General features: G+C 39.4%; 1 protein-coding gene across 2 annotated transcripts in view; it reads right to left on the bottom strand.

Annotated features, from left to right (window-relative positions):
- EPRS1 (glutamyl-prolyl-tRNA synthetase 1) overlaps positions 1-15,219 on the bottom strand; it is an 82,929-nt gene extending 67,710 nt beyond the window's left edge. The window contains exons 1-2 of one of the 2 annotated variants that reach the window (XM_078784182.1): positions 15,010-15,219; positions 178-262 (exon numbers count right to left, since the gene is read on the bottom strand). In XM_078784182.1, the coding sequence (XP_078640308.1) occupies positions 178-262; positions 15,010-15,052 (128 nt within the window). In that variant the 5' untranslated portion in view covers positions 15,053-15,219. The remainder of the gene's footprint in view (positions 1-177; positions 263-15,009) is intronic. The other variant, XM_078784183.1, reaches the window with a different exon arrangement.
- Positions 15,220-22,576: the final 7,357 nt, after the last annotated feature.

The raw sequence follows: 22,576 nt of genomic DNA, 5'->3' as shown, positions 1-22,576 counted from the left end.
CAAGTCCAGCCAATCAGTGGGACACAAAACGTAAACTGTTCAACCTGCCGGAGGTATGCGCTGCACATATCGCCCTTCTATTTTCTTTGTCTCCTCTGACGTTCCTTCATAAATAAGCCCAACCAACTCCGGAACAATCCCAATTGATTTGAAGCAAACAAGTAAAACTTCACTCACTCGGAAACTTTCAAGCTGGTTTCCTGCCCAGTCTCCACTGCAATGACCAATGAATCACGTACACACTCAACTGCCAGCAAAGCAGCTGTCAAGAAGAAAAACAAAGAAGGGAGGAAGAAGGGAACTTGAATTAAAAAACAAACAAACGTTAAAATTGGAAAAAAACAGCATTTGTCATTTTTTATCCCATCAATTTGCAGAGACACCATCAATACCATCAATAATTGCAGAGACACGTTGTTGATATAGATATAACGAGTGGCATTTCACACCTTGTGAAACAAACAGAACTTCACCTCATTCCTAACGGAGTTACAAACACATGACACCAAGAGTTCATTAATCAGAAACATGTATAACCATCACTAGTATTAGTCAGGTTCACTATGTCAATAAATTATATTTCGTTCAAAATCATGGTAGATTAGCAAACCTATACATTTTTGGAAAGGTTATAGCAAAAGGAAACTAAAAATCAATGTTTACATTTGGAGAGATACCTGTATGGCGGCCATTTTGGATTTTCAAAATGGCCACTGTAAAATACATATTTTGTTCTATTTCTGCCTCTAACTACTCTAAAAACTTTTTAAAATATACTAAACCTATATTTTCAGGGACAAGGAATCCAATGAAAGTATCAAATTAGTGCTATGGGGAATGGTAAGGCAAGAATCAAAGGTTTTGAATTGCAAAATACTGTCTTCATATTCACGATAAGTTGCATAATCAAATACATGTTATCATTTTGTACAGGCAGTTAATAACATCAAAATGTGTCACAATAATTCATATCACCAAACATACACAGGCAGTCAGCAAAATCATATATACACATGCAGTCAGTATAACTTCACATCTACACAGGCAGTCAATGACAAAATATACACAGGCAGTCAATGGCATCAAACATACACGATTACAGAATATGCCATTTAGAGTTCGTCATCACTGTCCTGTGTGTCGTATCCGACAATATAGTCCGCATCGTTTTCACAGTCCGTTCCACACAAGCAAAGGTCGGTCAAATTGATTGGCAAATCGAATTGGTCGAATGGTCGATCGAATCGAATTCGATGAATCGCATCGAATCGAATTCGATGAATCGAATCGAATCGATCGAATTGGTCGAATGGTCGATCGAAACGATTGGTCGAATGGTCGAATTGGTCGAATGGAATTGGTCGATTGGTCGAATTGGTCGAATCGAATTGGTCAGAATTGGCAAATGTAAACATTGATTTTCAGATTTTCCATGTAATAATAAATGTATAGGTTTGTATAGGTTTGCTAATCTACCATGATTTTGAACGAAAAAACATAGTGAACCTGACTATATGTTTTCACGAACCTATTCTACAATCACGACAGTGTGTTTTCATATATCTATCTACCATCACAAGTGTGTTTTCATAAATCTGGCTACCCTCACTAGTATGTTTCATTAACCTGTCTACCATCACTAGTATGTTTTCATTAACCTGTATAACCATCACTACAGTGTGTTTTCATATATCTGTCTACCATCACAAGTGTGTTTTCATAAATCTGTCCACCATCACTAGTATGTTTTCATATATCTGTCTACCATCACTAGTGTGTTTTCATATATCTGTCTACCATCACTAGTATGTTTTCATTAACCTGTCTACCATCACAAGTGTGTTTTCATGAATCTGTCTCCCATCACTAGTGTGTTTTCATATATCTGTCTACCATCACTAGTATGTTTTCATTAACCTGTCTACCATCACAATTATGTTTTCATTAACCTGTCTACCATCACAAGTGTGTTTTCATAAATCTGTCCACCATCACTAGTATGTTTTCATATATCTGTCTACCATCACTAGTATGTTTTCATATATCTGTCTACCATCACAAGTATGTTTTCATTAACCTGTCTACCATCACAAGTGTGTTTTCATTAACCTGTCTACCATCACAAGTGTGTTTTCATATATCTGTCTACCATCACTAGTATGTTTTCATTAACCTGTCTACCATCACTAGTATGTTTTCATTAACATGTCTACCATCACAAGTGTGTTTTCATAAATCTGTCCACCATCACTAGTATGTTTTCATGAACCTGTCTCCCATCACAAGTGTTTTCATATATCTGTCTACAATCACTAGTATGTTTTCATTAACCTGTCTACCATCACTAGTATGTTTTCATTAATCTGTCTACCATCACAAGTGTGTTTTCATATATCTGTCTACCATCACTAGTATGTTTTCATTAACCTGTCTACCATCACTAGTATGTTTTCATTAACCTGTCTACCATCACAAGTGTGTTTTCATAAATCTGTCCACCATCACTAGTGTGTTTTCATGAACCTGTCTCCCATCACAAGTGTTTTCATATATCTGTCTACAATCACTAGTATGTTTTCATTAACCTGTCTACCATCACAAGTGTGTTTTCATAAATCTGTCTACCATCACTGGTATGTTTTCATTAACCTGTCTACCATCTCTAGTATGTTTTCATATATCTGTCTACCATCACCAGTGTGTTTTCATAAATCTGTCTACCATCACCAGTATGTTTTCATTAACCTGTATAACCATCACTACAGTATGTTTTCATAAATCTGTCTACCATCACTAGTATGTTTTCATTAACCTGTCTACCATCTCTAGTATGTTTTCATATATCTGTCTACCATCACCAGTGTGTTTTCATAAATCTGTCTACCATCACCAGTATGTTTTCATTAACCTGTATAACCATCACTACAGTATGTTTTCATAAATCTGTCTACCACCACCAGTATGTTTTTATTAACCTGACTACCATCACTACAGTGTGTTTTCATAAATCTGTCTACCAGTACCATCACCAGTTTGTTTTTATTAACCTGACCAGCATCACTACAGTGTTTTCATTAACCTGTATAACCATCACTACAGTATGTTTTCATAAATCTGTCTACCATCACCAGTATGTTTTCATTAACCTGTATAACCATCACTACAGTATGTTTTCATATATCTGTCTACCATCACAAGTGTGTTTTCATAAATCTGTCTACCATCACCAGTATGTTTTAATTAACCTGTCTACCATCACAAGTGTGTTTTCATAAATCTGTCCACCATCACTAGTGTGTTTTCATAAATCTGTCTACCATCACCAGTATGTTTTCATTAACCTGTCTACCATCACAAGTGTGTTTTCATAAATCTGTCCACCATCACTAGTATGTTTTCATATATCTGTCTACCATCACCAGTATGTTTTCATATATCTGTCTACCATCACTAGTGTGTTTTCATAAATCTGTCTACCATCACCAGTATGTTTTCATTAACCTGTCTACCATCACAAGTGTGTTTTCATAAATCTGTCCACCATCACTAGTATGTTTTCATATATCTGTCTACCATCACCAGTATGTTTTCATTAACCTGTATAACCATCACAAGTGTTTTCATATATCTGTCTACCATCACTAGTATGTTTTCATTAACCTGTCTACCATCACAAGTGTGTTTTCATAAATCTGTCCACCATCACTAGTATGTTTTCATATATCTGTCTACCATCACTAGTACGTTTTCATATATCTGTCTACCATCACAAGTATGTTTTCATTAACCTGTCTACCATCACAAGTGTGTTTTCATGAATCTGTCTCCCATCACAAGTGTGTTTTCATATATCTGTCTACCATCACTAGTATGTTTTCATTAACCTGTCTACCATCACCAGTATGTTTTCATTAATCTGTCTACCATCACAAGTGTGTTTTCATATATCTGTCTACCATCACTAGTATGTTTTCATTAACCTGTCTACCATCACTAGTATGTTTTCATTAACCTGTCTACCATCACAAGTGTGTTTTCATAAATCTGTCCACCATCACTAGTATGTTTTCATGAACCTGTCTCCCATCACAAGTGTTTTCATATATCTGTCTACAATCACTAGTATGTTTTCATTAACCTGTCTACCATCACAAGTGTGTTTTCATAAATCTGTCTACCATCACTAGTATGTTTTCATTAACCTGTCTACCATCTCTAGTATGTTTTCATATATCTGTCTACCATCACCAGTGTGTTTTCATAAATCTGTCTACCATCACCAGTATGTTTTCATTAACCTGTATAACCATCACTACAGTATGTTTTCATAAATCTGTCTACCACCACCAGTATGTTTTTATTAACCTGACTACCATCACTACAGTGTGTTTTCATAAATCTGTCTACCAGTACCATCACCAGTATGTTTTTATTAACCTGACCAGCATCACCACAGTGTTTTCATTAACCTGTATAGCCATCACTACAGTATGTTTTCATAAATCTGTCTATCATCACCAGTATGTTTTTATTAACCTGTATAACCATCACTACAGTGTGTTTTCATATATCTGTCTACCATCACAAGTGTGTTTTCATAAATCTGTCTACCATCACCAGTATGTTTTCATTAACCTGTCTACCATCACAAGTGTGTTTTCATAAATCTGTCTACCATCACCAGTATGTTTTCATTAACCTGTCTACCATCACAAGTGTGTTTTCATAAATCTGTCTACCATCACCAGTATGTTTTCATTAACCTGTCTACCATCACAAGTGTGTTTTCAAAAATCTGTCCACCATCACTAGTATGTTTTCATATATCTGTCTACCATCACTAGTGTGTTTTCATATATCTGTCTACCATCACTAGTATGTTTTCATTAACCTGTCTACCATCACAAGTGTGTTTTCATGAATCTGTCTCCCATCACAAGTGTGTTTTCATATATCTGTCTACCATCACTAGTATGTTTTCATATATCTGTCTACCATCACAAGTGTGTTTTCATTAACCTGTCTACCATCACAAGTGTGTTTTCATATATCTGTCTACCATCACTAGTATGTTTTCATTAACCTGTCTACCATCACTAGTATGTTTTCATTAACCTGTCTACCATCACAAGTGTGTTTTCATAAATCTGTCCACCATCACTAGTATGTTTTCATTAACCTGTCTACCATCACAAGTGTGTTTTCATTAACCTGTCTACCATCACAAGTGTGTTTTCATATATCTGTCTACCATCACTAGTATGTTTTCATTAACCTGTCTACCATCACTAGTATGTTTTCATTAACCTGTCTACCATCACAAGTGTGTTTTCATAAATCTGTCCACCATCACTAGTATGTTTTCATTAACCTGTCTACCATCACAAGTGTGTTTTCATAAATCTGTCCACCATCACTAGTATGTTTTCATGAACCTGTCTCCCATCACAAGTGTTTTCATATATCTGTCTACAATCACTAGTATGTTTTCATTAACCTGTCTACCATCACAAGTGTGTTTTCATAAATCTGTCTACCATCACTGGTATGTTTTCATTAACCTGTCTACCATCACCAGTGTGTTTTCATAAATCTGTCTACCATCACCAGTATGTTTTCATTAACCTGTATAACCATCACTACAGTATTTTCATAAATCTGTCTACCAGTACCACCACCAGTATGTTTTTATTAACCTGACTACCATCACTACAGTGTGTTTTCATAAATCTGTCTACCAGTACCATCACCAGTATGTTTTTATTAACCTGACCAGCATCACTACAGTGTTTTCATTAACCTGACCAGCATCACTACAGTGTTTTCATTAACCTGTATAACCATCACTACAGTATGTTTTCATAAATCTGTCTACCATCACCAGTATGTTTTTATTAACCTGACCAGCATCGCTACAGTGTGTTTTCATTAACCTGTATAACCATCACCAGTGTTTCCATTTACCTGTATAACCATCACTACAGTGTGTTTTCATTAATCTACTACCATCACTACAGTGTGTTTTCATTAACCTGTATAACCATCGCTACAGTGTGTTTTCATTAACCTGTATAACCATCGCTACAGTGTGTTTTCATTAACCTGTATAACCATCGCTACAGTGTGTTTTCATTAACCTGTATAACCATCGCTACAGTGTGTTTTCATTAACCTCTCTCACCATCGCTACAGTGTGTTTTCATTAACCTGACTACCATCACTACAGTGTGTTTTCATTAACCTGTATAACCATCGCTACAGTGTGTTTTCATTAACCTGTATAACCATCGCTACAGTGTGTTTTCATTAACCTGACTACCATCGCTACAGTGTGTTTTCATTAACCTGACTACCATCGCTACAGTGTGTTTTCATTAACCTGTATAACCATCGCTACAGTGTGTTTTCATTAACCTGTATAACCATCGCAACAGTGTGTTTTCATTAACCTGTATAACCATCGCTACAGTGTGTTTTCATTAACCTGTATAACCATCGCTACAGTGTGTTTTCATTAACCTGTATAACCATCGCTACAGTGTGTTTTCATTAACCTGTATAACCATCGCTACAGTGTGTTTTCATTAACCTGTATAACCATCGCTACAGTGTGTTTTCATTAACCTGTATAACCATCGCTACAGTGTGTTTTCATTAACCTGTATAACCATCGCAACAGTGTGTTTTCATTAACCTGTATAACCATCGCTACAGTGTGTTTTCATTAACCTGTATAACCATCGCAACAGTGTGTTTTCATTAACCTGTATAACCATCGCTACAGTGTGTTTTCATTAACCTGACTACCATCACTACAGTGTGTTTTCATTAACCTGTATAACCATCGCTACAGTGTGTTTTCATTAACCTGTTTCACCATCGCTACAGTGTGTTTTCATTAACCTGTATAACCATCGCCACAGTGTGTTTTCATTAACCTGTATAACCATCGCTACAGTGTGTTTTCATTAACCGGTATAACCATCGCTACAGTGTGTTTTCATTAACCTGACTACCATCGCTACAGTGTGTTTTCATTAACCTGTATAATCATCGCTACAGTGTGTTTTCATTAACCTGTATAACCATCGCAACAGTGTGTTTTCATTAACCTGTATAACCATCACTACAGTGTGTTTTCATTAACCTGTATAACCATCGCAACAGTGTGTTTTCATTAACCTGTATAACCATCGCTACAGTGTGTTTTCATTAACCGGTATAACCATCGCTACAGTGTGTTTTCATTAACCTGACTACCATCGCTACAGTGTGTTTTCATTAACCTGTATAATCATCGCTACAGTGTGTTTTCATTAACCTGTATAACCATCGCAACAGTGTGTTTTCATTAACCTGTATAACCATCACTACAGTGTGTTTTCATTAACCTGTATAACCATCGCTACAGTGTGTTTTCATTAACCTGTATAACCATCGCTACAGTGTGTTTTCATTAACCTGTATAACCATCGCTACAGTGTGTTTTCATTAACCTGTATAACCATCACCACAGTGTGTTTTCATTAACCGGTATAACCATCGCTACAGTGTGTTTTCATTAACCTGTATAACCATCACTACAGTGTGTTTTCATTAACCTGTATAACCATCGCTACAGTGTGTTTTCATTAACCTGTATAACCATCGCTACAGTGTGTTTTCATTAACCTGTATAACCATCGCAACAGTGTGTTTTCATTAACCGGTATAACCATCGCTACAGTGTGTTTTCATTAACCTGACTACCATCGCTACAGTGTGTTTTCATTAACCTGTATAATCATCGCTACAGTGTGTTTTCATTAACCTGTATAACCATCGCAACAGTGTGTTTTCATTAACCTGTATAACCATCACTACAGTGTGTTTTCATTAACCTGTATAACCATCGCTACAGTGTGTTTTCATTAACCTGTATAACCATCGCTACAGTGTGTTTTCATTAACCTGTATAACCATCGCTACAGTGTGTTTTCATTAACCTGTATAACCATCACCACAGTGTGTTTTCATTAACCTGTATAACCATCGCAACAGTGTGTTTTCATTAACCTGTATAACCATCGCTACAGTGTGTTTTCATTAACCTGTATAACCATCGCTACAGTGTGTTTTCATTAACCTGTATAACCATCGCAACAGTGTGTTTTCATTAACCTGTATAACCATCGCTACAGTGTGTTTTCATTAACCTGTATAACCATCACTACAGTGTGTTTTCATATATCTGTCTACCATCACAAGTGTGTTTTCATAAATCTGTCTACCATCACCAGTATGTTTTAATTAACCTGTCTACCATCACAAGTGTGTTTTCATAAATCTGTCCACCATCACTAGTATGTTTTCATATATCTGTCTACCATCACTAGTATGTTTTCATATATCTGTCTACCATCACCAGTATGTTTTCATTAACCTGTATAACCATCACAAGTGTTTTCATATATCTGTCTACCATCACAAGTGTGTTTTCATAAATCTGTCTACCATCACTAGTATGTTTTCATTAACCTGTCTACCATCACAAGTATGTTTTCATTCACCTGTCTACCATCACAAGTATGTTTTCATAAATCTGTCCACCATCACTAGTATGTTTTCATATATCTGTCTACCATCACTAGTACGTTTTCATATATCTGTCTACCATCACAAGTATGTTTTCATTAACCTGTCTACCATCACAAGTGTGTTTTCATGAATCTGTCTCCCATCACAAGTGTGTTTTCATATATCTGTCTACCATCACTAGTATGTTTTCATTAACCTGTCTACCATCACCAGTATGTTTTCATTAATCTGTCTACCATCACAAGTGTGTTTTCATATATCTGTCTACCATCACTAGTATGTTTTCATTAACCTGTCTACCATCACTAGTATGTTTTCATTAACCTGTCTACCATCACAAGTGTGTTTTCATAAATCTGTCCACCATCACTAGTATGTTTTCATGAACCTGTCTCCCATCACAAGTGTTTTCATATATCTGTCTACAATCACTAGTATGTTTTCATTAACCTGTCTACCATCACAAGTGTGTTTTCATAAATCTGTCTACCATCACTAGTATGTTTTCATTAACCTGTCTACCATCTCTAGTATGTTTTCATATATCTGTCTACCATCACCAGTGTGTTTTCATAAATCTGTCTACCATCACCAGTATGTTTTCATTAACCTGTATAACCATCACTACAGTATGTTTTCATAAATCTGTCTACCATCACCAGTATGTTTTTATTAACCTGACTACCATCACTACAGTGTGTTTTCATAAATCTGTCTACCAGTACCATCACCAGTATGTTTTTATTAACCTGACCAGCATCACTACAGTGTTTTCATTAACCTGTATAGCCATCACTACAGTATGTTTTCATAAATCTGTCTATCATCACCAGTATGTTTTTATTAACCTGTATAACCATCACTACAGTGTGTTTTCATATATCTGTCTACCATCACAAGTGTGTTTTCATAAATCTGTCTACCATCACCAGTATGTTTTCATTAACCTGTCTACCATCACAAGTGTGTTTTCATAAATCTGTCTACCATCACCAGTATGTTTTCATTAACCTGTCTACCATCACAAGTGTGTTTTCATAAATCTGTCTACCATCACCAGTATGTTTTCATTAACCTGTCTACCATCACAAGTGTGTTTTCATAAATCTGTCCACCATCACTAGTATGTTTTCATATATCTGTCTACCATCACTAGTGTGTTTTCATATATCTGTCTACCATCACTAGTATGTTTTCATTAACCTGTCTACCATCACAAGTGTGTTTTCATGAATCTGTCTCCCATCACAAGTGTGTTTTCATATATCTGTCTACCATCACTAGTATGTTTTCATATATCTGTCTACCATCACAAGTGTGTTTTCATTAACCTGTCTACCATCACAAGTGTGTTTTCATATATCTGTCTACCATCACTAGTATGTTTTCATTAACCTGTCTACCATCACTAGTATGTTTTCATTAACCTGTCTACCATCACAAGTGTGTTTTCATAAATCTGTCCACCATCACTAGTATGTTTTCATTAACCTGTCTACCATCACAAGTGTGTTTTCATTAACCTGTCTACCATCACAAGTGTGTTTTCATATATCTGTCTACCATCACTAGTATGTTTTCATTAACCTGTCTACCATCACTAGTATGTTTTCATTAACCTGTCTACCAACACAAGTGTGTTTTCATAAATCTGTCCACCATCACTAGTATGTTTTCATTAACCTGTCTACCATCACAAGTGTGTTTTCATAAATCTGTCCACCATCACTAGTATGTTTTCATGAACCTGTCTCCCATCACAAGTGTTTTCATATATCTGTCTACAATCACTAGTATGTTTTCATTAACCTGTCTACCATCACAAGTGTGTTTTCATAAATCTGTCTACCATCACTGGTATGTTTTCATTAACCTGTCTACCATCACCAGTGTGTTTTCATAAATCTGTCTACCATCACCAGTATGTTTTCATTAACCTGTATAACCATCACTACAGTATGTTTTCATAAATCTGTCTACCAGTACCACCACCAGTATGTTTTTATTAACCTGACTACCATCACTACAGTGTGTTTTCATAAATCTGTCTACCAGTACCATCACCAGTATGTTTTTATTAACCTGACCAGCATCACTACAGTGTTTTCATTAACCTGACCAGCATCACTACAGTGTTTTCATTAACCTGTATAACCATCACTACAGTATGTTTTCATAAATCTGTCTGCCATCACCAGTATGTTTTTATTAACCTGACCAGCATCACTACAGTGTTTTCATTAACCTGTATAACCATCACCAGTGTTTCCATTTACCTGTATAACCATCACTACAGTGTGTTTTCATTAATCTACTACCATCACTACAGTGTGTTTTCATTAACCTGTATAACCATCGCTACAGTGTGTTTTCATTAACCTCTCTCACCATCGCTACAGTGTGTTTTCATTAACCTGACTACCATCACTACAGTGTGTTTTCATTAACCTGTATAACCATCGCTACAGTGTGTTTTCATTAACCTGTATAACCATCGCTACAGTGTGTTTTCATTAACCTCTCTCACCATCGCTACAGTGTGTTTTCATTAACCTGACTACCATCACTACAGTGTGTTTTCATTAACCTGTATAACCATCGCTACAGTGTGTTTTCATTAACCTGTATAACCATCGCTACAGTGTGTTTTCATTAACCTGTATAACCATCGCAACAGTGTGTTTTCATTAACCTGTATAACCATCGCTACAGTGTGTTTTCATTAACCTGTATAACCATCGCCACAGTGTGTTTTCATTAACCTGTATAACCATCGCTACAGTGTGTTTTCATTAACCGGTATAACCATCGCTACAGTGTGTTTTCATTAACCTGACTACCATCACTACAGTGTGTTTTCATTAACCTGTATAACCATCGCTACAGTGTGTTTTCATTAACCTGTATAACCATCGCTACAGTGTGTTTTCATTAACCTGTATAACCATCGCCACAGTGTGTTTTCATTAACCTGTATAACCATCACTACAGTGTGTTTTCATTAACCTGTATAACCATCGCTACAGTGTGTTTTCATTAACCTGTATAACCATCGCTACAGTGTGTTTTCATTAACCGGTATAACCATCGCTACAGTGTGTTTTCATTAACCTGACTACCATCGCTACAGTGTGTTTTCATTAACCTGTATAACCATCGCAACAGTGTGTTTTCATTAACCTGTATAACCATCACTACAGTGTGTTTTCATTAACCTGTATAACCATCGCAACAGTGTGTTTTCATTAACCTGTATAACCATCGCTACAGTGTGTTTTCATTAACCTGTATAACCATCGCAACAGTGTGTTTTCATTAACCTGTATAACCATCGCTACAGTGTGTTTTCATTAACCTGTATAACCATCGCAACAGTGTGTTTTCATTAACCTGTATAACCATCGCTACAGTGTGTTTTCATTAACCTGTATAACCATCGCCACAGTGTGTTTTCATTAACCTGTATAACCATCGCTACAGTGTGTTTTCATTAACCTGTATAACCATCGCTGCAGTGTGTTTTCATTAACCTGTATAACCATCGCTACAGTGTGTTTTCATTAACCTGTATAACCATCACTACAGTGTGTTTTCATTAACCTGTATAACCATCGCTACAGTGTGTTTTCATTAACCTGTATAACCATCGCTACAGTGTGTTTTCATTAACCTGTATAACCATCGCTACAGTGTGTTTTCATTAACCTGTATAACCATCGCTACAGTGTGTTTTCATTAACCTGTATAACCATCGCTACAGTGTGTTTTCATTAACCTGTATAACCATCGCTACAGTGTGTTTTCATTAACCTGTATAACCATCGCTACAGTGTGTTTTCATTAACCTGTATAACCATCGCTACAGTGTGTTTTCATTAACCTGTATAACCATCGCTACAGTGTGTTTTCATTAACCTGTATAACCATCGCTACAGTGTGTTTTCATTAACCTGTATAACCATCACTAGTATGTTTTCATTAACCTGTATAACCATCGCTACAGTGTGTTTTCATTAACCTGTATAACCATCGCTACAGTGTGTTTTCATTAACCTGTATAACCATCACTACAGTGTGTTTTCATTAACCTGTATAACCATCGCTACAGTGTGTTTTCATTAACCTGTATAACCATCGCTACAGTGTGTTTTCATTAACCTGTATAACCATCGCTACAGTGTGTTTTCATTAACCTGTATAACCATCGCTACAGTGTGTTTTCATTAACCTGTATAACCATCACTACAGTGTGTTTTCATTAACCTGTATAACCATCACTACAGTGTGTTTTCATTAACCTGTATAACCATCACTACAGTGTGTTTTCATTAACCTGTATAACCATCGCCACAGTGTGTTTTCATTAACCTGTATAACCATCGCTACAGTGTGTTTTCATTAACCTGTATAACCATCGCCACAGTGTGTTTTCATTAACCTGTATAACCATCGCTACAGTGTGTTTTCATTAACCTGTATAACCATCGCTACAGTGTGTTTTCATTAACCTGTATAACCATCGCTACAGTGTGTTTTCATTAACCTGTATAACCATCGCTACAGTGTGTTTTCATTAACCTGTATAACCATCGCTACAGTGTGTTTTCATTAACCTGTATAACCATCGCTACAGTGTGTTTTCATTAACCTGTATAACCATCGCTACAGTGTGTTTTCATTAACCTGTATAACCATCGCTACAGTGTGTTTTCATTAACCTGTATAACCATCGCTACAGTGTGTTTTCATTAACCTGTATAACCATCGCTACAGTGTGTTTTCATTAACCTGTATAACCATCGCTACAGTGTGTTTTCATTAACCTGTATAACCATCGCTACAGTGTGTTTTCATTAACCTGTATAACCATCGCCACAGTGTGTTTTCATTAACCTGTATAACCATCGCTACAGTGTGTTTTCATTAACCTGTATAACCATCGCTACAGTGTGTTTTCATTAACCTGTATAACCATCGCTACAGTGTGTTTTCATTAACCTGTATAACCATCGCTACAGTGTGTTTTCATTAACCTGTATAACCATCGCTACAGTGTGTTTTCATTAACCTGTATAACCATCGCTACAGTGTGTTTTCATTAACCTGTATAACCATCACTACAGTGTGTTTTCATTAACCTGTATAACCATCACTACAGTGTGTTTTCATTAACCTGTATAACCATCGCTACAGTGTGTTTTCATTAACCTGTATAACCATCGCTACAGTGTGTTTTCATTAACCTGTATAACCATCACTACAGTGTGTTTTCATTAACCTGTATAACCATCGCCACAGTGTGTTTTCATTAACCTGTATAACCATCGCTACAGTGTGTTTTCATTAACCTGTCTCACCATCGCTACAGTGTGTTTTCATTAACCTGTATAACCATCACCACAGTGTGTTTTCATTAACCTGTATAACCATCGCTACAGTGTGTTTTCATTAACCTGTATAACCATCGCCACAGTGTGTTTTCATTAACCTGTATAACCATCGCTACAGTGTGTTTTCATTAACCTGTATAACCATCACTACAGTGTGTTTTCATTAACCTGTATAACCATCGCTACAGTGTGTTTTCATTAACCTGTATAACCATCACTACAGTGTGTTTTCATTAACCTGTATAACCATCGCTACAGTGTGTTTTCATTAACCTGTATAACCATCGCTACAGTGTGTTTTCATTAACCTGTATAACCATCACTACAGTGTGTTTTCATTAACCTGTATAACCATCGCTACAGTGTGTTTTCATTAACCTGTATAACCATCGCTACAGTGTGTTTTCATTAACCTGTATAACCATCGCTACAGTGTGTTTTCATTAACCTGTATAACCATCGCTACAGTGTGTTTTCATTAACCTGTATAACCATCGCTACAGTGTGTTTTCATTAACCTGTATAACCATCGCTACAGTGTGTTTTCATTAACCTGTATAACCATCGCTAGTGTGTTTTCATTAACCTGTATAACCATCGCTACAGTGTGTTTTCATTAACCTGTATAACCATCGCTACAGTGTGTTTTCATTAACCTGACTACTATCGCTACAGTGTGTTTTCATTAACCTGTATAACCATCGCTACAGTGTGTTTTCATTAACCTGTATAACCATCGCTACAGTGTGTTTTCATTAACCTGTATAGTGTAGTGTATAACCATCGCTACAGTGTGTTTTCATTAACCTGTATAACCATCGCTACAGTGTGTTTTCATTAACCTGTCTCACCATCGCCACAGTGTGTTTTCATTAACCTGACTACCATCACTAGTGTGTTTTCATTAACCTGACTAACCATCACTAATTCACATTAACCTGTCATTTCCATGCAGGTAGGTTTTGTATACAGGTAGTACGATTTTAATGAGGTAATGACTAATGTCTAATGATGTTTTATCAGGTACTAAGTAAGTACTTACCCAGAGGCGGAGAGGAACTACTGACGACAAGTTTAAGCTGCATGGCGTCTCAGTATCGCTTCCCTTCTTTTCCTCTCTGTTGGATCTGGAAAGGTCACTGCCTGGATGTATTCGCTTGTGGAGAAGCTTTCCAATCCACGCAGTCTGCCGCCACGTCTCGCCGCCGAGTCGCCGACTGAGCAATGCGCATGCGCAATGCAGACTTCATGTGCTGATGTAATATCCCGATAATGTATTCATCGCTGTCTTTCCTTTGGCATGAACACTTTTTTAATTTCCTGGAAATCTACATTTTTCACATATGATAATGCTGTAATAACTCCTTCTGTGACTGTGAGGACCAACGTAGCTTATCGTCTTTTCAATACATCATGAAACTGAAGCGGTTGTGATTTAAAAAATATGATTCCCCGAATATATGCATTTAGTCATCAAATCTCAAAATAAAAATTAGTCTCAACTCTAAAATACTTAATAAATCGGTCAATTATTACAGGTAGGGAACGCCGCAGAGGGACCCAAATGATCTTGAATCGATGCAGTGGCACGCACCACATTTTCAAATCTAGGAACATGGAACCACCCCCCTCTCTCCAAAACCAAAAGGCACAGTGGTACGGTCCATATATAATTATAAGCTTTGCACGAGGTCCTCCCCCTCTCTCCAAAATGCACAGTGGTACGGTCCATATATAATTATAAGCTCTGCACGAGGTTCCACCTTCTGAATCCCCATTTTTTCTATCTTTCTTTCCCTATTCCTCCAACTCTGTAGCCGCTTCTAACACAATATATTCGTTTGGGGAAGTTGTCACAAGAGGAGAGAGTAAAACTGAAAATGATCAGATTTGTTAGAGTACAGTACCACGAAAGCACCGTTTCAATGGAGACCGCCATGTTGTTAAGCGGTGCCGAGCCCTCCGTTCCCTTGGAATTCTTGCTTGAGCGCTTTGAATCAAGCAAGCAGCAAAAAAAACCTGAGATAATACTATGCCCTATGGCCAATACAGCACTACACTTGGAGAAATAAGGTCGTCTTAGTCCCTTATTAACCCCTATTGGACTTGGACAAAATGGGGGCTTATGGGTTGGGTCTCGTCCATCCCTCCACAACCATAATCGGAGATTTATGGACCGATTTTATTCACACTTTACACAAAGACAATACATCTATAAAATATTGTTGCGGATCTCGAGCCCGTCGACATACAGAGGGGGGGGGGGGGGGGGGGTTAAACCCTTTTCCCCCTCGGGCCTTCAAGTCCACGAGGCCGCGACCCACGTTATACTCGGGCGGATTGCAGAGCAATTCCAGCCGCCACCCCCGTCGCGAGCGTGGGGAAGGGTATCGGGTCGAATCCCCACGTACCTTCTTCTAGACTTGTTCCAGGCCAGAGCACATGGTACGCGCTCCAGGCGCGGTCGTTGGCGCCATTCGCCCCGGTCAGCTCGCTGGGCACGCTGCCACGCTGCCACGAAGACGGGTGCTGGACTTCGCACGAATCACGCTGATCTGAGACGCCGAGTGGTTTGCGTGTCACGTGACTCGTGCCGTTAATTATGATTGAACCCGATTGAGCGGTTTGATTCGTACAGTGTGAAGCCAATGGTTAGAAATGACGTGAACGACCAAATGGAAGGAAGAACACAGGTTTATTATACAATTTGCAATGATCAGGGTTAAGGGACACAGAGCAGATATTTAATGAGTCGTAACTTAACTTTCCCAGACAAGGGCCCACTCACTCACGTGGGGAAAAGAAGGAAGGAAAAGTACGCGCTCCAGGCGCGGTCGTTGGCGCCATTCGCCCCGGTCAGCTCGCTGGGCGTGTCCCTTGGGATGTTCGCAGCACGTGCAGGGAGCCCAGGTAGGAAGGTCGTTGGAGTAGGTGGCCCCGGGAGGGATGGTCCTCGCAAAGCGTTATTCACAGGCAGCAGGGCGCAGGGCAGGGAGAGTTCGTGCACACACAGCCTTGATCTCCTCGCAACGACTCTCTCTCGCTCAACGAACGACAGCAACTCTCTCTCTCTTTCAACGAACCACTCTCTCACAACGCTCTCTCTGCGGGCCAGGGGCAGGGTTTTCTATAGACCCTCCCCAGTCTTACCGGAATATTCTAAGCCCTTCCCCTGGCTGCCGTTGTTCGCCACTCCCCTGAGCGTTCATTGGCTGCTTGCCGTCTACGGCCACTCCCCTGCAGCTCCTCCCTTGGGCCTTCTAGACTTGTTCCAGGCCAGAGCACATGGTATTCCAGCTCAAACAACACCTAAACTTACTGGCCTGCTCAACGCATACTAACACAGGAAAGGACTATGCTTACATTTAAGAGGAAATAACTAAACTAAGCGAGGCTACATGTTGTGGTGCAACTAACTAAAAAGGGGGGTTACCTTTAATTTTCATCACAGCAACAATATTATAGAGTCCATGACTGGAGCCTTCAACATAAAGACATGGTGGTATACATATGCACATTATTTGGTTTCACGATGAGGTCAAAGATGGCCGACGGGCGGCCATTGTAGTTGTAAAAAAACCTGATGTTGAACACTTCCTCAACCATTTCTCAGACTTGCATTTACCCATCTTGTTCAAACTTGGCACACAGAAAATGAATGATGGGTTACATAAGCGCGTTATTTTCTTTCGAGGTCAGATCCAAGATGGCCGCCTGGAGGCCATTTTGTGACAAAAGTGTCTCCAATCATTTCTCAACATGCATGATCTGATTTTGTTCAAATTTGGCACAAAGACAATAGATGAGAGTACACATAAGCAGAATATTTCGTTTTGTTATCCGACCAAAGATGGCCGACTGACGGGGCTGGCCTTTAACTCCGTACAGGAAATTATAAAATCCACGGGGGCTATGACATTTTATGTCTTTTTCTTCTTGTTATACTTGGCAAGGTTCTTAAAAGTCTGAGACAAAAACCTTGTTGAACGTTAAGTTTCTCAATTGTAAATAATTAGTCTTATGGTAGAGTTAAGACGAAGAGGGCATCAATTTCATATACTGTATACGCAAACATGGTGTAATTATGACACTCACCCACATCCCACCAGTTTTGTCTCCCGACTGCTCCTTGTCCTCTATTGTATAACACAAACGATATATATATATATATATATATATATATATATATATATATATATATATATATATATATATATATGTTGCAAAGCCCTAATTTCGTTTAAAAAAAAAAGAAGATATAAACCACTGCAGGCAAAATACAGTCGTGGCCAAAACTATTGGCACCCTTGCACTTTTTCAAATAATGCACCATTTCTTCCAGAAAATTGTTTAAATTAAAAAATATTTTCATGTCCACATTTGTATTTCTTTGGTTTTTAGTGGAACAAAACAAAAAAAGCTGAAAAAATTACTAAATCTTCGCTTATTCCACACAGAAATCCTAAAATGGTCCGGACAATATTATTGGCACCTTTTAGAAGTTGTTAGAAATAATTAGATTTCAAGCAGGTGATTCTCCTTTACTTTGGAAGAATTGAACTCACCTGTGGTGAGTTGCAGGTGCCTGCAATATAAATTTTAAAATCACTCATTCAACCAGTTTGAATGGAGAAAAGGAATCATTCTGCTGTTTTGTGTCTCTGTGTGTACCACAATGAGCATGGAGAAAAGAAAGAAAACCAGAAAATTGTCTGAGGAGGTCAGACACAAGATTGTAGCCAAGCATGGACAATCTCCAGAGACCTTGATGTTCCTGTGTCCACCATACGCAATGTTATCAGGAAGTTTAAGGCCCATGGCACTGCAGCCAACCTCCCTGGACGAGTGGACATGGCAGCAAGAGAAAACTTGATCGAAGATTGCAGCGAAGGATTGTTGGAATGGTGGAGAAAGCACCTCGATCAACTGCCAAACAGATTCAAGGTACGACAGTTTCAACTCACACCATCCGTCACCAACTCAATGAAAGGGGGTTCTATGGTTCGAGACCCAGGAGGACCCCACTGCTGAGAAAGCCTGACTGGAGTTTGCCAAAACACACCTGAACAAGACAAAATCCTTCTGGGGGAATGTCCTGTGGACAGATGAGACCAAATTAGAGCTTTTTGGTGAAGCACATAATCTCTCTATGTTTACAGAATACAAAATGAAGCCTTCAAATAAAAGAACACCTTCCCTACAGTCAAACATTGAGGAGGTTCAGTGATGTTTTGGGGTTACTGTGCTGCCTCTGGCACTGGGTACCATGAATGTGTGCATGGCATCATGAAATCAGGAGATTACCAAGGCATTTTGGAGCGAACTTTTCAACCCAGTGTCAGAAAGCTGGATCTCCGTCGAAGGTCATGGGTCTTGCAGCAGGATAATGACCCCAAACACACTTCAAAAAGTACCCAGGAATGGTTCAAGACAAAATTCTAGACTGTTCTGAAGTGGCCAGCACTGAGTCCAGATCTAAATCCCATTGAACACCTGTGGGAAGATCTGAAAACAGCAGTTGGGAGAAGGCACCCTTCACATCTGGGAGACACCCTTCACATCTGGGAGAACTGGAGGAGTTTGCACAAGAAGAGTGGGCCAAACTGCCAGTAGAGAGGTGTAGGAAGCTCATTCATGGCTTCAGGAAGCACTTATCTGCAGTTATTTTGTCCAAAGTCTGTGCTACCAAATGTTAAGTCCAGGGTGTCAATAATTTTGTCAATGCCATTTCTTTTTATTTTCTGATTTAAAAGGATATATTAAGTTCTGAATCAAAAACAAAGGTTCTGTAATATTAACAATGAAATAAAGAATTTTGGAGACCAAATACTTTTGTCAATTTCAACTTATTTTTCGAGAAAATTGTGAGTTATTTGAAAAAAGTGCAAGGGTGCCAATATTTTTGGCCACGACTGTAGGTCATGTCCTTCATTGCCATTCATTGCCATTCATTGCCACATGTCCACCAACAAGAGGGTCCTTCATTGCCATTACAAGGACTCTAAGCTGGCACCCCAAACAAATTACAAATTCCTGTCCTTACCATGGTTTTGAGGGAGTTCATGGGGGTTACGGATAAGGTGTGAGAAATGGAGAAGGTGAAAGGATTTTGGAGTTTGCTGATTTGTAATACTCAGTTCCAGAAAGAGGACAATAAGCTTGTTACATACACATCAGGTGGGTCGACGACAACCGTTGACTACCTGATGGTGCATAGGCGAGATAGAGGGCACCTCCAGGACACAAAGGTGATCCCGGGGGAGGAGGCTGTTTCACAGCACCACTTGGTTGTCTGCGACATAAGGGTGAAAGGTGCGAGGAGAGCTCGGCGGGTGAAGTACCAACCGAGAATGAAGGTGTGGAGGTTGAAAGAGGTGACAGGAAGGGAGGCATTAAAAGAGAGGCTGAGTATGGTAGAGGCTGATGTAGTTGAGCTTGAAAGTGGTTGGATGTCAATGAAAGATCGTCTGTTGGGAGCCATTGGTGAGGTATGAGGATGGACAAAAGGACCACCGAGGCACTCGGAAACATGGTGGTGGGATGAGGAAGTTGGAAAGAGGATTGACGAGAAGAGGAAGAAGTTCAAGGAGTGGCAGAAAGCGAAGGGTACGGGAGCAGAAAAAGCAGAGCATGAAAGTTATAAGGCAGCCAAGAAGGCTGCAAAGAAAGAGGTAGCAAAGGCGCAGGAGGCATGTAGGAAAATGTTCGGAGAAAGCTTGGATTCGCGAGAGGGTCAGAGCGGTATTCAGGATTGCAAAGCAGATAGCGAAAGAGAGGTGTGATGTGATGGGGGTGAGTTGCTTGAAGGATGAAGTGGGACAAATCGTTGTGGACCCAGATGGAATTAAAGGAAGATGGAAAAGATATATGGAAATGCTGTTGAATACAGAGAATGAATGGGATGGCAACATAGAGAGTAACCCAGTTTTGGGACCGGCAGAGAAGATAACTGAGAAGGAAGTTGAGGAAGCGATAAAAGCAATGAAGAGTAGAAAAGCGGGAGGGCCGACGGGAGTTGTGGGAGATATGTTGAAGGCAGCAGGAAGTTGGGGTGTGAAGAGAATGACAGAGATCTGTAATCTGGTGGTGAAGGAAGGCCGCATTCCAGTGGATTGGGAACCGAGTACCCTCGTCCCTCTATACAAGGGGAAAGGTGACCCTCTGGAGTGTGGCTCGTACCGAGTGATAAAGTTATTGGAGCATGGAATGAAGGTATTGGAAAAGGTGCTGGAGAGTAGGATAAGGAAGAGGGTGAAGATCGACAAAATGCAGTTTGGATTTATGCCAGGAAGAGGAACGACAGACGCACTCTTTATTGTGAGGCAGTTGCAGAAGTACATGGAGAAGAGGAAGAAGTTGTTTCTTGGGTTTGTTGATCTGGAGAAAGCATTCGATAGGGTTCCACGCGAAGTATAGACATGGGCATTGAGGAAGTTAGGAGTGGAGGAATGGTTGATCAGAGTAGTGATGGTAATGTACAAAAGAGCGCGCACAGCTGTAAGGACGAAGGACGGGAACAGTGGTGAGTTTGAGGTGAAGGTGGGAGAGCATCAGGGGTCGGTACTAAAAAGTCTAAGTACTAAGTCCACTACTATTTGTAGCTGTGATGGAGGTGCTGGCTCAGAACGTAAAGGAGGGTTTACCGTGGGAGTTGTTTTATGCAGATGATCTGGTGTTGATTGCGGAAAGTATGGATGGACTGAAGGAAAAGATGAACAAGTGGAAGGAATGTATGGAGACAAAAGGTCTGAAGGTGAATATAGGAAAGACGAAGGTGATGGCAAGTGGTAAAGCATGTGGTGAGGTGGAAAGAACTGGGAAGTCGCCATGTGCTGTGTGCAGGAAGGGCGTCGGAGTGAACTCCATTCAATGTACAATGTGCGCTGAGTGGGTTCATCAAAAATGTAGTGGTCTGAGAGGGTCATTAACCAGTGTGGCAGCTACATTGAAATGTAAGGTGTGCACAGAGGGAGCTGCAGATGGAGGAAATGTTGAGTTGGATCTTGGAGACGGCGTGAAGCTGGAAGGTGTGAAAACATTTTGCTACTTCGGAGACATGCTGAATGGAGAAGGTAGATCAGACTCGGCAACGGTTGCTGGAGTGAGATGTGCATGGAAGAAGGTTCGGGAAGTGAGTGGCGTGCTGACGAGGAGGGGAGTGTCGTTGAAGCTGAAGGGAAAGGTGTATGCTGCATGTGTGAGAAGTGTTATGATTTATGGGAGCAAGACATGGGTAATGAACGTAGAGCAACGAAGGCTGGAAAGGGTGAAAATGCGAATGGTTCGGTGGATGTGCGGAGTATCGTTGAGAGAGAGGAAGACAAATGATGAAATGCGACAGATGATGGGAATAGAGCCTGTGATTGATGCTGTGAAGAGGAACAGGTTGAGATGGTTTGGTCATGTGTTGAGGAAGGATGAAATTGACTGGTTGAGAAGAGTAATGGAAATGAATGTAGAAGGAAGTAGAGGACGGGGAAGACCGAGGAAGACTTGGCTAAAGATGGTGGAAGAAGAAATGCGGGCAAGGGGTTAACAAGGAGAGATGCAGAAAATAGAGCAAAATGGAGAAGATTGTCATGGGGACCGCAAGGCTAACCCCCGCTCTA

This window comes from Myxine glutinosa, chromosome 9, assembly GCF_964187855.1.
Source record: "Myxine glutinosa chromosome 9, kmMyxGlut1.1, whole genome shotgun sequence".
Lineage (NCBI taxonomy): Eukaryota > Metazoa > Chordata > Myxini > Myxiniformes > Myxinidae > Myxine > Myxine glutinosa.
The sequence above is the reverse complement of the archived record's forward strand: the minus strand, read 5'-3'. Positions and strand labels throughout refer to the sequence as shown.